The 16,206-nt window shown below is 45.0% G+C and overlaps 1 protein-coding gene across 3 annotated transcripts in view; it reads left to right on the forward strand.

The window, feature by feature from the left end:
• Positions 1 to 25: 25 nt before the first annotated feature.
• Positions 26 to 16,206, forward strand: part of tacc2 (transforming, acidic coiled-coil containing protein 2) — a 35,314-nt gene continuing 19,133 nt past the window's right edge. For all 3 annotated transcript variants that reach the window (XM_076076821.1, XM_076076823.1, XM_076076822.1), the window contains exons 1-3: positions 26 to 3,823; positions 4,653 to 5,696; positions 9,678 to 9,980. In XM_076076821.1, coding sequence (XP_075932936.1) covers positions 459 to 3,823; positions 4,653 to 5,696; positions 9,678 to 9,980 — 4,712 coding nt within the window. In that variant the 5' untranslated portion in view covers positions 26 to 458. The remainder of the gene's footprint in view (positions 3,824 to 4,652; positions 5,697 to 9,677; positions 9,981 to 16,206) is intronic.

A 16,206-nucleotide genomic window follows, 5' to 3' on the forward strand; every position in this document is an offset into this window, starting at 1 on the left:
CCACCGATGTTGCCGAGTCACAGCTGAGGTCGCAGAGCTGGAGTGAGCCGATTGCTGCCATCTCTGGGAGTATCTGCACTGAACAGGACCGTCTCTCTCAGCCCTGCCAGGAGCAGCATGGAGCAGCAATTTTACCTCTCCTCACTCACCCTGAACGGAGCTCCAGCAATACAAACGGAGGGGTAAGGGCTGATCTCAAACAGAATTTGATTGCAGAGCAAGCCCTGTCTTTGTTACACGCTTGTGAGGAGTCATCCATCACAGAGACAGAGAGAATCTGCAGCCAAGTCTTCTTGCCTTTAATCACACCTCAGCATCTGACTACTTCACAACAAATCCCAGCCGAGCGACGAGCGAGCAGCAATCAACAGGTCCAGCCTGAGAGTAGCACAACAGAAACCAGGACAGCCGAAAGTGCAGCTGAGTTCCAAACCCAGAACCAGAGCAAAAGAGGTGCTATGTCTGTTGTGGGTGTGTACGTATGTGACAGCAGTAGAGGCAACAGTAGAGGCAACAACAGAGTTCACTTCGCGGACACTGTGAAACAAGAAGGCAGTTCCTCTGTGGATCTCAGGGACATGTCGGTGTCGGCTATGGGCTGCGCCTCTTTGCCTCCGCTGACTGTATATGAGAGCTTGCACCATCCTGTGGTTGAGGCCAGCTACACCTTCCCAGACTTTCTTGGCTTGAAAAAGCCAGAAATCCCTACAAATGCAGCTCGTGCCACAGATGAACCAGCAAAACAGAGCTCAGCCGACTTTCCAAAGCCACAGAAAGATGTCCATTTGGATGAAGGAGGTACAGGGACTAAAGTTACCAAGGAGAAGATTAACATCGATCCGTCAGGTCACGACAACTTGAAGACAAACACTGTGGATTTACAGTCAGTGGGCGAGGCCCGCTCAAAACAGCCCCCATGTGCTACTGAGAAGAATCAGACCGGTGACCTTTCACAAACAGCAGAAAGAGCCACCTCTGAGGCTGATCATTCAACAGTTGAACAGGTGTCAGCGAAGGGGACAAAGCAATCAGAGGCGGAAACAGAAAAGGGTGCTGTAAATCTGTGTTTGTCGACTGAGAAAGAGATAGATAAGATACATGCTGAGCCTCAGGAGTCACCTTTAATTAGTGATGAAGGTAACCAACATCCTCTCTCCTCATGTTCTGTGCGTCCAGCTAATGATGTCACCTGCAAGCCTTTAAGTGATGTCTCTGCTGAGTTAGCTGGTGGGCAGCTCTCTACAAACCTTGAGTCCTGTTCAAAAACTGAAACTGTGACCATGACCTGCACAGCCTCTCTTCAAACAAAGCCTAGTGACCCCAGTTATCAGCCTCCCACCCAATTGGATCAAACACCTCCTCATGAACTAGTTACCACAGATACCATGACGCCCACAGTTCACTCTGCTGATCTGACAAAGGATGAATCAGCGACTTCAGAAGTGACAGTCTCTGACCAGTCAATTCCTGTTATCGAGCAATGTTCCAGTGACTCTTCTTTAGTGCTGCGACGTCCTGGCCCGATGTTGAGTCACTTGGAGTTCATTACCGACTGTGATATCTCTCTTCCTGAGCACACAGATAACTGCGGCGCTGATGGTGACAGCACCAAAGTCGAGGGAGAGGTTGATGGCAACAAGAGCAGGGAAATGACACAAATGTCTTTAGCACAGGATCTGGAGCACGGTGATGTCAGCGTTAAAGCAGATGAGACTTGTTCGAAACTGGAGGACGAAAATTATATTATGGAATCTGTCGCTGAACTTGAGAATTCTGCAGCTAACAATGTAAATATGCCATTTCCTCAAGACGGAAATCTGTCTCCTCCTCAGCCACCTGGTGCAGAGGATGTACTGGCAAAGGGTGGGTCCGATAATGTAATTCCTCTATCTCACACTAAGCCAGGCTCTATTGGCATTAAACCTGATATTTTCGATGCCTCCATTACAGATGATCTCATTAATATCAGCTGCCGACGCAGCTCTGACCTGCCTACCAAAGAGGCTTATGATGACATTAAAGAAAACGATATGAACGAGAAACTGGGAGATCAGACCTCTGTGCTGTTTGCAGAGGAAAAGAAAAGAATTGAGGAGGCGACAATAGATAATCAAAAGGAAACAGCAGACAGCAGCAAGCTGCAGACAGGAAAGACAGGCAAAGTACCACAATGGTGTAATGAGCCAGATAAAGAGGCTGTAGAGGAAATTAAAGACCTGCAGCCACCACATGAACATAAAGTTCAAATGACTGAATCAACAGCAATGGACATTAAGGATGAAGGAGAAAGAAAGAGTGGCATTGCATCTAAAAGCCAGACAGAGACTTCTTGCTTACCTCCCGCAAAACCTGCAGGGTCACCTGGGGATGGACTAAGTGCTGATGTAGAGTCTGGTGTTGAACCTCACACTGTTTACGACCTGAGTTTGCGCCAAACCCCGACAGCAACACTGGAATGCAGCTCCGACAGGGAAACAGGACTAGATTTGAGTGCAGCTCTTGGCCAATCACAGTCCACACCAGAGCCAAACTGTTTTGCTCAGCAACAGGAGCAACAGCGGTGGCGTCTGGGATCCAGACATCCCACAGAGGAATTATCAGGTGGCTGCCTAGAGCGGGGAGAAAAGACTAACAGTCAGGTCGGGCAGATCCAAGCACTAGCTTTAGGGGTGAAAGGGGTGGTAGAGGGAGGAGACAGCTCTGTTTTGAGTTTGTGTCAGTCAGGAAACAAGGATGAGTTGACATGTGATGACAGCAGTGGCAATGAACGAGCAACGGGCTCAGAGAAAGCCAAGGGAGAGGGAGCTCAATCTGCAGCAGCGGTTGACAGGGTTTATGTGCCGTCTCACCCTGCCAGTGATTTTAATGAGAGTGGAAGGACGGCTGAGAGAAATGCCTCGGCTGACATGGGGAGAGTAACAGCTTGCTCTCATGTAGGTGAGATAAGACAGCGGGTGGATGAGAATGAACGCGCCGCGTCAGGGGTAGTTGGGTCAGATTCAGACACTGTGTGTGCGAGTGATCTGGTTTGTAAAGGTCAGCAAAAAGGCAATCTATCAGCTGCCTGTCAAGACCAACATGAAAAACCAGAGACCTCAAAGAACACTGCTGTATCTGTTGAGTCAGCATCACAGGAACCTGAGACATCACCTATCCAAACGTCTGTTTCATCAAAGTTCAGCACAGACAGTCAAGGCATTCATACAGCAGTTATTACAGGTGAAAACCAGGCTGGAGAAATTCAGACAAACCTATTCAGTACTCTGGTTGGGCAAGCAGGATCTCTGGAAAAGGATTTCAGTGCTGCCCCGGCTGTGAAAAGCAACAGTGGTGAAACTGAGGAGTGTGAAATTCAGGATGCAGTGTGCGAGCCTCACGAGCTCCAAAGCTCCAATAAAACGACAGCCACACAAAGCAGCCCAGGAGTACAAACACCCATAAAAGGCCCTGATGTAGAGGAGATCACAAAGGAAGATAAAGCAGCTTTGGACAAAGAGAAAGCAGGCAGCCAGGGGAAGGGACAAATTGAGATAATAGCGAGGAACAATGAAGCAATGACAAAGCAAGAGGTCATGAGTCAAACTGGGAGTGCTAAAGACAGTGGCTCCTTTGGTCTTTCTAAGGCATCAGAAAATGACAATTCCCCCTGTGAAGGAAGATCAGTTGGAAAAGCTCCTGTTGAACAAGGGTCTGTGAACACAGAGGCTGCCGATGTGTCAGAGAGTCCTGCTCCTGGACTAACAGCCGGAAAACCAGAAACAAACTGGATACAAGCTCTAAAAGAAGCTGCACACCTTTCTCAGAGTAAACAAGAGACCTCAAGGTAAACACAAGAGCATGCGTCTGTGTTTGAAATGATCATATAAGAAAAATGAAAAATAATTTGAGATTAGAGGAGTATACATGAGACTTCACGCTGATAAAACTATGTTGATGGCAAAAAAATGCTGTGCAACCACACGCGTCTGAAAGGTCAGTGGAGGTCATCATGGGCCTGACCTTAATGTGTCACACAAAGTAGCATGTTAGCATTCTGTCACATATCATCTGTTCAATTACATCACGGAGAGAAAGACACATGTGTAGTCCGATTTAGGTTTGTTGACAGCTAAAGAATTAGCTAGAAAATGTACATTTATTTGGATTTTTCCATGGGTTGTATATCTGTGATGTTCAGCCTATCTACCAGGTATTTTGTACGCATATATTGCTGTAGTTTATTTCCAATTTAGCATTCCAGTAACACCACGTCCAGGACTTGTTTGGAGTGATATTACAGATAGCTGTGTGATAATGAATATAAATGAAGAAGGTAAACACAGAGCTGCACTTTGTTTTGACTTGAGCTCGGGTCAGATGACTGTGCCTTTTGAAGTCTAATGGAAGTAATGCAGCCCTTTATATTCAAAGGATGACATCAGCTGTGACATCGGCCCTGCTCTCCAGGGCAAGAATGAGCCTTTTCTCACAGTGCTGAACACAATGCAACAATACACAAACACACAAACATGTACTTCTGCACACACATACACACTTGTGGCAACACAAGCCCCTGTAACCACACATTTGTCATTTGTCAGTCAATCCTCGTTCATGTGCTGTAAACTAAACAACAAATTCCCCAACCCCCTTCTCTTGCATTGTTTTTCCAGACCCCTCCCATCTCTGGAGTCTCCTCAACTAGAGTTTTTTACTCCAACTGAAGAAATAGCTGCCCCTCTGAGACAAGAGGAGATCCGACCACCAGACCGAGCAGCAGAGAAGACAACAGAGATACCACCTCTGAATCTTGTGAAGAAGCCTGTGGATTTTCCTGAACCTTTAAAGAAGACAGCAGAGCTCCTAGAACCAACACGGAGCACGAAAGTAGAGTTCCCAGAAAAAGCGGATAAAGTAGAGCTACCAGAACCAACAGAGCAGACAGTAGAGCTCCCAGAAGAAGCGGAGAAAGTAGAGCTCCAAAAACCAAGTCAGCAGACAGTAGAGCTCCCAGAAGAAGCGAAGAAAGTAGAGCTCCAAAAACCAACAGAGCAGACAGTAGAGCTCCCAGAAGAAGCAGAGAAAGTAGAGCTCCAAAAACCAACAGAGCAGACAGTAGAGCTCCCAGAAGAAGCGGAGAAAGTAGAGCTCCAAAAACCAACAGAGCAGACAGTAGAGCTCCCAGAAGAAGCAGAGAAAGTAGAGCTCCAAAAACCAACTCAGCAGACAGTAGAGCTCCCAGAAGAAGCGGAGAAAGTAGAGCTCCAAAAACCAACAGAGCAGACAGTAGAGCCCCCAGAAGAAGCAGAGAAAGTAGAGCTCCAAAAACCAACTCAGCAGACAGTAGAGCTCCCAGAAGAAGCGGAGAATGTAGAGCTCCAAAAACCAACACAGCAGACAGTAGAGCCCCCAGAACCAACACAGACCACAAACGTAGAGCTCCCAGAAACAACCAAGAAAGAAGAAGAGCTCCTAGAACCAACAGAAAACCCAGAAGAGCTCCCAGAACCAACACAAATTGAAGTAGAGATCCCAGAACCAACAAAGACATCAACAGAGCTCCCAGAACCAGAGAAGAGGCTGAGCCGTGAGCTGCCGGAGGAGCTAGGGGAAAGACCTGTAGAGGTCCTACCTGAGGAGCCATTTAAAGTGCCAGCTGAGGAAACTGCAGAGACAGAAACAGTCCAGGACACTGCTGAGGAGCTGCAGGACAGCGGGTGAGTGACTGCCTTTGTAAAATCACAAGATTGATACATAATCAATCACAGGAGTGTTTCCTGAAAATCTTTCTTTTAAAACTCCACTCATTGTCCCACTGTAGAGTTTACAGTGAAAGCCTCCTTCGCCAATTGTGAGTAATATGGAGTAATGTTTCCCCATGAGGCTGTTGCTCTTTTAGAGCTCAGTCAGAGTCTGGATTAAAAATACATGTCCTAGTAATCCTCAATCGACTAAAATCTCAGGATTATAGCCTTTTACCATGAAGACCAACAGGTTTAAGGGGAGAATGGTAATTTTGTGGTTGACATGGGCTTCCAACAGCAAACCACACATCAGAAGGATTTGTATATGACCTTTTAATGATAGTTTCTTCTAAACCTTATCATAACATTTCCATTGCAGTGGTATATAAGAGACATTGTATTGCAGCTAATTTATTTGTGAAAAGGGAGAATGGCAAGGTGACACATGCTTTACAGCTCAGCAGTGCTGCCTGTCACACATTTAAAATGGATTTCCATGCGCTTGGAGATTCCCCTTGATGGGTTTGTTTGATTTTAGACACCGCGAGGACGTCTGGTAGGTTGTTGCTGTCTGCAGCGGTTTTACAGTGGATTGAACAAGAAGACAGAGTCTTACAGATTTGTATGTGTTGGTGACACGGCAATAAACCGTTTATGTTGTTAAAACTCTTGACTTAGTTAAATAGACATAGTAAACCAATGTGTCTTGTGTCGGCCGTGTGCATTCAGTATTTATTTTAGCATTTTAACAACTCCGGCTTGACTGACTTTCCATGTATGTCATTGTTTTACTGAAAGACTTCATATGTCACCAGAATGTTCATTGTGCATCTACGGGTTTGTTTTTCCAGTTTATTTACTATGTGAGGAGTGGCTTTTTGATATATTGCAATTCAGTAAAATGATAGCTGCTCTATTGCTGCATTTATTTTCTCAGCTTCTTCAGTTATCTCTCTTAGTTGTCACTCTCTCCTGCCGTGTGCTGCATGCCCAGGAGCCATCCCACATGCCAGAGTAGCACTTGCTGCTTGTCAGTCACAACACTTGCCTCATCACTGCTGTTGGAGACATAAAGGTTTGTTCAGAGTAGGAGGGAGGAGGAGTGACAGAGCTATTTCCACTATAGGTTTCATCCATAGATAAAGTTACACTTGCGTACGTGTGCCAGAGACAGAAATGTGACTGCATGGTCAATGATGTCTTTGTGTGTGTGTGTGTGTGTGTGTGTGTGTGTGTGTACATATGTTTTTTCCCCCCGCCCCGAGAGGCTGTCCTAGCTGTCAGTCCCGCTCAGTCTGTGCGGCTTTGTGAACTGAAGCCTGTAGTGGGAGGAATTTAGGCAGGCACTCAACCCCACTGAAGTCATTTGCACAGACCAGACAGAGTGGAACAAAAGCCATAGTTCAGAGAAACACTTGAGCATGTGCTGCGGCGTGAGTGTGTGGGACAGAGTCGGTCAGACCCACAGACAGAGGAAAGAAGGACTGGGACGTACATGCTTTGGCTCTGGTGTTTTGGAGTTCAGCAGTCGCTCGGCAGAAGTCATTTCCATCACTTACTTGTAGTTTGCTCTGAATGTTTGATGGATTCCTCCCTGGCCGAGATCTGGGTGACTTGACAAGAAGTAGGTTCCCTATTTATTCTGTCTGTGTCTACTGTAAGTGTTTGGGTTTAAGTCCCTCCAGGTTGATGCAACAGATGGTCTGTAGGTAACTCGTGCTAATGACACTCTGTCTCTGCTGACCTCACCGGATGGGAGGAGGGGAGGGACAAATAGAAACTGAAGGGGCAGAAGGCGGAAAATAAGGAACAAAGTTGCGAAATGAACGGTGTACTTGGAAAAAGAAAAGTTACATGTTAGAGCATGTCGTGCTCCCCTGAGGCTGCATGATTTGAGGTTGGAGAGACCTCACAGTAGTAGTATAACTAGTGTTTAGATATGGTCTGTGAGTTTTCCAAACATCTTGCTGGCATGGTAGACTTTTGAAATAAGCAGCTAATACATTATTTGGGGCCTCTAGCAGGAAAGGGCCACTGACTGATCTGCTGTATGACGTCAGGCATTCAAGTGCTGTAGTCATTTTTTTTTTTTTATATTGTGCAACTAGGTTTAATATAATGTAGTACAATCTTTTGTAAAGCCATTTTTACTCATGAAATGCTGAGAATGACCGGAGTAAAAAGGAAGGAGGATGTGCTGTAGCCCACACTGTGCTGTAAATAGACTAGTTGCCATGGCGATTGAAGGTTGAAGTGCCTTTTTGCATTAATAAGGTAGAAAATCACACCACGTCCGTCATTCAATCAAGTAAGTAAGTAATAATTCGATCTCTGTAGTCCCAGAAGGGAATTGGTTGATTATTTATTCATGAAGTATGTGTTGTTGAGTGTACAGTAGGCCTACGAGTGTGTGTGTGTGTGCCTGGACAGTATGAGGTAGCTGCTGGCTGTACGACAGGAATGGTCCTCCCATTGTTACCACGTAAAAAAGAACATGTTTCCAAGTACTTTCAGCTGGTTTTATTTACAACTCTCTGTTTATCGTTAAGCACCCTGCCCGGACTTTCGTGTCCAGCTGTTTCCCGTAGATTACGCTGAATGTGTGTGTGGAGGTTGGAGAACCAGTTTTTTTTAATCTGGACTGTGATAGAAAATGACTACTATATATATCGCTGGACTGGCCTTGTAAATTCTGGAATCAAGAACTGCTTATGAGGTGACTTTGAGCACACTGCTGAATTATTAACAATAAAAAAACTATTGGACAGCCTCCAGGTGTTAATGCCAACAGTAAAACTACATGGGCGTGAAGAAGTGTGTTGCTAAAGAATAGCATATGTGCTCTGTCTAACTTCTTGCATTCACATTGTAATGATAATAAATCATCTCCATCATATCTGGAATAAGAAGACGTTGGAAAGCTCCGGCTGTTAACCTGAGTGGGTCAGCTGCCATTATCTCCACATAAAAGCCATCGAACCAGTAAATACTTCACACTTGTGTCCAGCAGCAGTGAGCCTTATGACAGTTTGCTCGGACTATGTTGTGCTTTGGTTGTTTCTATTTCCAGGCTGCATGTGCCAAGTTGGCCACAGATGCTGACATATGTATAGCTTTGGCCCGCTGGTGTAAGTCACTGACTGAGGATTTGTTACGAGAGGAATGGGACCAAATAAAAATTCATATATGGATTTGCAGGACATTTCGTCTTCTTGTAGACATCCTGTATCAATTACAAAGTTCTGTCCTATAATGGCAACCAGATTTGTGTTAGACGCAAACTGTGACTTGCTACGCCCTTAAGAAAAGCACACGCCCTCATTAAATGTTATTAAGTTCTGACTTTACTGGAGAGAGGGAGATGTTGAATAACAGAGCTCAGTTTCAGTCCGACATGAGCTGGAAAAGGACGTTCGGATAGTGCTGCTCAGCAGACAGCTGACTTGATGCTTGAGTTCTGTAAATGTGCTTTGGTTGATGGAGGTATGGTGAAGCTCTCCTTTGCAGAAGAGGCTACTGGGGTATTTTTAGAGCCAAACAGGAGGCATGCCCCAAGTGGGGAACAGCTGCATGGGCGTCAGATTAGGGAGCCTACCACTCCTGATAAGATGGGCCTGGATCGGGGCCAAATCCACTCCACCAGGTGGCCATTGATGACAAGGCCAGACGTCCTCAAGTAGAGCAAGTAGAGCAAGCAAGGGAAACATGGATTATCATGTAAGGGGACTAATGAGAGGAGTTACAGTTTGTTCTAATTTAAAATTAGGATGGTTGTGGTGAGCATTTTAGGTCCAGACGAGTGCTCCATCTTTCTCCACTTTGAGGTAAGTTTCCGTCATGGTTCATTTTTCTGGAGGCAAGTGAAGTATGTCCTCGGAGTGCTTTCCGAATCGCAGCTCTTGGCCTTCTTGTGTCTGGTCTGTATGTTGATGTTTTGTGCTCCCTCCCCCGCAGGTCCTCCCTCGCTGAGCAGGCAGTGAGAGGCGACCGTGTCCCTGCCTCTCCCCCACCTCCTACCTCCGAATACCACCTCGTGCCTGCCATCCCTGCTCACCTCCAAGACACCACAGAATTTCCCACTCCTCCTTCTACACCCCCGGAGAGGCACACTCCTGAAGCTCTACCAACCCCACCTGCATCTCCCTGCTTTCCTCCTCCTCCTCCTCCTCTTCCTGCCCCCACCTCCCCTCCAGTACCCCCTGCTTCCCAGTGTGAGGACCACTTCCCTGCTTCTGCACCCTGCCACCCTCCTTTAAGGTATGCACATGAACATCACTGTTTCTGAACCACCTCATTGGGTCATTTCTCATGCCACTGTGAAGTTCATAATCACAGTAGATTTGTCCAGTGCTGACACTAGTCCCTTTAGCCTGCTTGATGAAAAGTAGCCATGTCTTATCCTTTTAACCCCAGTTTCAGGTCAAATTACAGCATTAAATCGAGATCTGGCACACTGAACTACCTCGTAGATGTTGATTTTCAGAGCTCCTGAACTGAGAGAGAAACTGCTGGAAATGTACTCGTCCAAGCCGTTTCCTTTTTCTAACTTAAAGGGATGGTTCAACATTTTCGGAAATATGGTTATTCTATTTTAAAATCTTTTTTTTGCAGAGAGTACAGTGAAAAGATTGACATGGTAAATGTGTAGCTGGAGCAGGCATGTAGTTATCTTAGCTTAGCATAAAGACAGGGGGAAACAGCTAGTCGGGCTCTGTCCAAAGGTAACACAATCTGTCCAGCCACACCTCTATGTGCTGGACTATTTCCTGGCTGGTTGCAGTAACACTTGGAGTCTCTGCCGGGTTGCCTGATGACGGTACCCTGCCAAGAAATAGTACGCCACATAAACCCCCAAAAACTGTTAATTTAAATTGAAAATGTTCAGATGAAACAAACAAGATATCATGTGTTAAATATTGAGTTTTAGAGGGCCAGGTAGATGGATATTTGGACAGAACCAGGCTAGCTGTTTCCTCCTGTTTACAGTCATTGTGCTAAGCTAAGCTAATCAGCTGCTGTCTCATGCTTCATATTTACCATACCGACGTGAGAGTGGTATCAATCTCCTCCTCTAACTGTCGGCAAGAAGGCGAACAATTCCTTGAATGCTTAACTATTCCTGTAAGGAATCGTGAAATAGAATTGTGAGAGCGCTGACTATATACTGATATGTCACATACAGCGTTATTACCATTTTCTAAGTGAACTCCAGAGCAACTCTCTCGTCTTCTATTTCGGCAACCAGTTTTACCACCTCATAAAATTACACATTAGCATTGCCATGCACGTCGACCACATGAACTCATAGGAAACAGGATTTGCAAATGTATGAACTTAGTGGTCATGGAAACTAAAATGTATACTGTATAATTGTGGCTTGTTAATGGTGGATATAGCAAAGGCATCAGGGTGAAATATTTATATGTTGATCTTTTAAACATTACAGGATAAAGTAGAGCACTTACACACCATGCTTTTTCACATTAAGGCTTATAATAACCACTTGACATATCATGGCTGATTTCTTGCCATTTAAGCTGCACCCTATTAATGGCACGAAGCTACAAAAGACAATGATTTTCATTCATACTGATTACATTTAAATGCTCCTCATTATTTTGCTATCAGCACAGCTGATACTTCACATTTATCTGCAATTATTCCTGGTTTTGCAAATGATTTCATAAACTTACTGTATATTATAAGAGGTAATGACATCACTCAGCCACTTTAATAGTGCACTGTTACTTACAACCAGCAGAGGGTGTTTTCTCCTCACAGAGCCCAGTGTTCATGGTCCACTGCCTGCCTGTTTCTGCACTCTGCTGTCTGAATGCTGCAGGTATATGACAGCAACACAGGGAGACACACCAGCTCAACACTCTGTATTGTTTTCTGTGTAGAATTATACCTATTTACTTGTGACTTGATACTTTTTGTCTTTTTAAAAGACTCCCTTGCTCATAGAGGACCAGAATTTTGAGGGGGCGAGGATAGAATAGTGTTGTTATATTATTTACGATATCTGAGAGTTCTGTTGGGTAACAGTAGAGAGGAGAGAGGCGTGCTGAAGACACACAGAGGTGCGACTATGCCAACATGTGTGCAGGTATAAACTATACATTTAATCTGGTATATTAGTGGTATTAGTTAGTCTGGGAGATAATGGCCTTTCTTTTTACCTTTTACCGTTTACTTTGATGACAGAAAGTGAAGGAATTGCCACAGAATCTCAAAAATCAGTTTTAAGAAGATCTACTGTAAATGCAGATGGATGAAGTCTGAGCGTGGATGTTTTGTAGACACAGCCTCAGGGAATTGATCCCTCGGGTGATTGTTTATGGGAGCAATGCAGCCTTTTCTTGGCATGTGAGAAACAACGCTTTGCTCAGCAGGAGGATCGGAGGGATCAGATCAGCAACCAGCGTCCTGTCACAGATATCTAAAACCAGGATCCTCCAAAACACGTATTTGAACTCCATGTCACTGTCACAGTGTATTTTTAGTTTGATATTTTGTTATGACCCACTGAGTCCAAACCTATAATTTGCTGTGGAAGGGTGGTCCTTCCTGAGGTTTGTTGTATATTTTCTTGCTTAGGGTTGTTTGAATAGTTTTTCTGGGTCCTTGAGCTTAGCAGTGCCAAATTAAGGGGTAAATTGTGTGTTTTCCTTGTTTAATTTAAGCCTTTGGCAATCTTTGAGACTATACCTGTATTTAAGGTACATCTTAACAATGACCTCCTTCATAAGTCACGCTTATCATATCTAATTCTGACTTGGTTTTGTTTAAACACAAACAAAACCCATTTCAGGGGTTACATTTTGTTCTACTAACATGCTTAAACTGAATAAGGTTTTGCCAAGTCTTCACACTAAGATTCAACGAACGGCCATGAAACCACGAATTGTTCTGCACCATCGCAGTCTGCTTAGAAGCATACACTATTTCCATTCAAAACCCCTTGCAGGATTGTGGTGACCCTGATTCCTCTTGAGCGTTGTTATGAATCTTTCAGCAAAAACTGCCACAGCCATATCTTCCAGTGCCTGAGTTTGTTGAATTTTTTATTTCTTCATTTTCTTTGGTCTACAGTTGAAACAGCAGTGCAGGGCCAGGCTCTTAAGAGGACTTTAATGTCAGTCATTCTATAGAATAGGAACTTGTACTTCTCACATGATTGTCTGCCCCAGATGCATCTTTGAACTGGTATGGGGGTAGGGATGGCAAGAGCAATCAATATTTTTGCTTTAGCAGGGGTCTTTATTGGGAGCTGTGAGTGGGCATCACATTTACTTGTCCCCTCAGGCTGTAAAACATCGACCAACAGGCTCATCCGAGACTAGAATCCCGTCAATATTCTTTGTGAACATCAGTTAATGGACTTCATGTTTACATGCAAACGCTCAACTTTTCAAATGTGGTGTTAGGTTGGACATGAACACTGGGTTTTGTGTGATACGTTGAAATGGAGATTCTTTCTTTTTAGTCTTTGTAGGCTGAGGTACGACACCTGAAACCTGATGACAGCAAGTTTGTGTGACTCCAAGTGCTTCAGGCTGGAGTCGCTATTGTAGCGAGCTCTCATTTCCTCACTTTCCCATGGGTGTACAATAGATTTATTCTTCTCATATTTCCAACGCCTCTCTTTCCCATTGCTCCTTGAAAAGCAATGGGAGATTTGCAGAAACTGTTCCTACTCTCATTTCCATCCCACAAGACACATTCCCTGTGTCTGTCACACACGTCTAAAAGAAAAGGGAACGGCTAGACAAAATACAATTATTGCTCTTCCAGTCTTTGATGCGATTCAATGTTTGATGAGAGTGCCAGTAAATTAGATCACCAACCCAGCCTGCTGTCCAGGGATTTAAAGTCATAGACTGTATTCACTTAGAAATGTATGTCCCTTCCTCTTCAGCAAATAATGACACATCTGGATTAAGCTTCTATAATTCAAATCTATATCTTCAACATTTTGAGTGTGATAATGTTTGTTTGATGGGGAGTTCGATTTTGGTCTCTTTTTTTGGTCTCATAATGCCTGTTTTGTCAATGTGTGCTGGTACACAGTTGCTGGTGGAGTGGCTTGAATGAAAGGGAATATAATAGGGTCAGACTTGAATAGTACACACACATACTATTTTCTCATGGTCTATTGTTTACCTCAGGCATCACTCTGGTTGGCCACGCTGAGTGTTGGAAGCATCCATTGTGTGAAAAGGAGGCACAAAAATGACATTTTCACTGTGCACTGAGAAAGGCGTGAGGTACGGTTGCTGTGGGAGAGAGGAAGAAGGGGGTCGACAGAGAGAAAGGGAAAGCGCCTGTTAATCAGCGGGGTTGTTCTGGGGGGTCTGCTATTGTTCGGCTCCCCTGCATAGTCGCGGTAGCAGACGAGAAAAAGCTGCTTGTATTTTTAAAGGCGCAGGAGGCTGGAGTCAGGGGAGAGAGTGGAGGAGAGAAGGGGGAGGTGGCAGGGAGAGCAACAACACAGCTCAGCGATATCAGCAGCCAAAAAGAGAAGAGGCACCTCAGACACTCATGCAAGACCGCAAGACAACAGGATTGTTATTTCATCCTATTTGTGTTGGATTATTCTCTTCGTGCAATTTCTACTCTTGGAGATTTTATTCCCCCTGGTGTTTATACCGCCAGATGAGAAAGTGGAATATTCTGTGAGCAGCAGAGGCTCAGGGATGCGGTACATAAAGTGAGGAGCCCTTACTCATCCGCTGCTTTGCTCCTGATGCGAGCGGGACTCGCTCATCCTCTGCACTGCAGCACAGTAAGCTCAGCCGGTGCTCACCTCCTCCGACACAGACTGCCTGCCTCCTCTGTAAGGATCAGACTAAAAGAAGAGGGAGTTTTGGAAAAGGAGGTGGCGGGAGCAGGTGGATGTGGAGGGTGGCTGGAGAACAGGAGCCAGGCAGGGGGGTGGGGTGGGGGGGCAGAGCTAGCCGAGGATGGGAGCCAACGAGTCCATGGAGCAAGGAGAGACCCCCTGTCCCTCTCAAGAACACATGTAAGTTTGACTTAACTTGCATTCCTACTCAGTGTCTGGAAATGTTCAGTGGTGTGATCAAAATCAAGAAAATCGCCGTATTTAAAAAGCTGAGGGTCTAGAGAGCAGCTCCAACTGCTTCTTTTATTTATTCATGGCTTTAAACAGTTCCTCCATGCAGCATACATGTTCATTGTGGATGCACGGTGATTTATTATGCAGAAAGCAATCACCTTTGAATAATATTATGGGCATGGTTGCCCGTGTTTGGCGTTATTTACTGTTGCAGGATGAAGCCTGACAAGACAAACATCTCAGTGAGACATTGTGTTCCGTTACTTCACACAGGGTTTTGCTTTCCTTCACTCTATCCTTCTTCCATGCGCACCGTCATAAAACCTTCTCAGACTGTAAAATACAATGTGACCAACTGAGCATGTCGTCATTGTTGTTGTTTGCTTTTGTGATGTAAAGAGGGATGGAAGAATCGGAGCACGTGTGCAGGCACATGTGCTCCAGCGTGCCTCGACTGTATGCGGATGAAACATGAAAGTTCTCCTGGTGAGCCTGTGGGAACCAGAACTAGGCAATGAGTGCAGTAGGTGCCGCCGGGAGGCTGGTGGGGTGATGTTTTGTTCTGTGTGAGGGAGGACGAGACTGCCACGCTGGGAGCATGAGCTGGAGACGGGTGTTGAAATAGAGCACGCTGTGTGGGGGTGGAGGGAGATAACTCAGTGGATGAGAGCAAGAGAGAGAGAGAGTTAGAGGGAGAGAGATGTAGCAAGAGTGCTCCACTTTGCTGTGTTTTATTTATATCTCAGACACACTACTGCACAGGGGAGGAAGAATCAGGGGAAACAGGGGAGGGATAAGGGAAATAGAGTGACTGCATGTGTGTGTGGGTTGTCTGTAACGTAGAAATTAATGATTTATAGCATAATACATAAGTCATTTTTTTAATTTCAAAGCTCTGCTAAATTCAGACCTCAGCGGACTGAATGTTTTTCCAAGAATATCAGCAGCAAAGTTCAGGCTGAATTAAAGCACTGTGTCCACAGGCTTTTAGGCTTTTAGGCTTTTACTGAGTTCATGGGAATCTAAAATGAGGGTCCAGTTTGTTTGTGTCTGCACTGATGGTGGGTTGGTATACGACTAAATGAACCTATGGCATCTGATCTCATCTTCAAAATGGAGAGATATTTGAACCCCCTCCTCACCGGTGCTCTGACTCACAGACCTGGCCTGTTGTATTTTCATGTGCCATCTGCTGCTTGTCAAAGTCTCAGATTAGGCTGGATGAGGTATTACACGGAGAGATTATCTTAGTCTGACACTCTTTTTTTCTCCTCAGTGGCTTCTTTGTTTTGAGACTGAGTGGATTTCTTTGATGAAGGGATACAAGAGATGAGAGTTGACGTCAGTCTGGATGAGAGACATCTGCACTGTTTTTATGACCTGTCGAAAGGTACAGAGTGATTC

The sequence above is a fragment of the Anarhichas minor genome, unplaced genomic scaffold (genome assembly GCF_050575085.1).
Source record: "Anarhichas minor isolate MPS153535 unplaced genomic scaffold, ASM5057508v1 ptg000058l, whole genome shotgun sequence".
Lineage (NCBI taxonomy): Eukaryota > Metazoa > Chordata > Actinopteri > Perciformes > Anarhichadidae > Anarhichas > Anarhichas minor.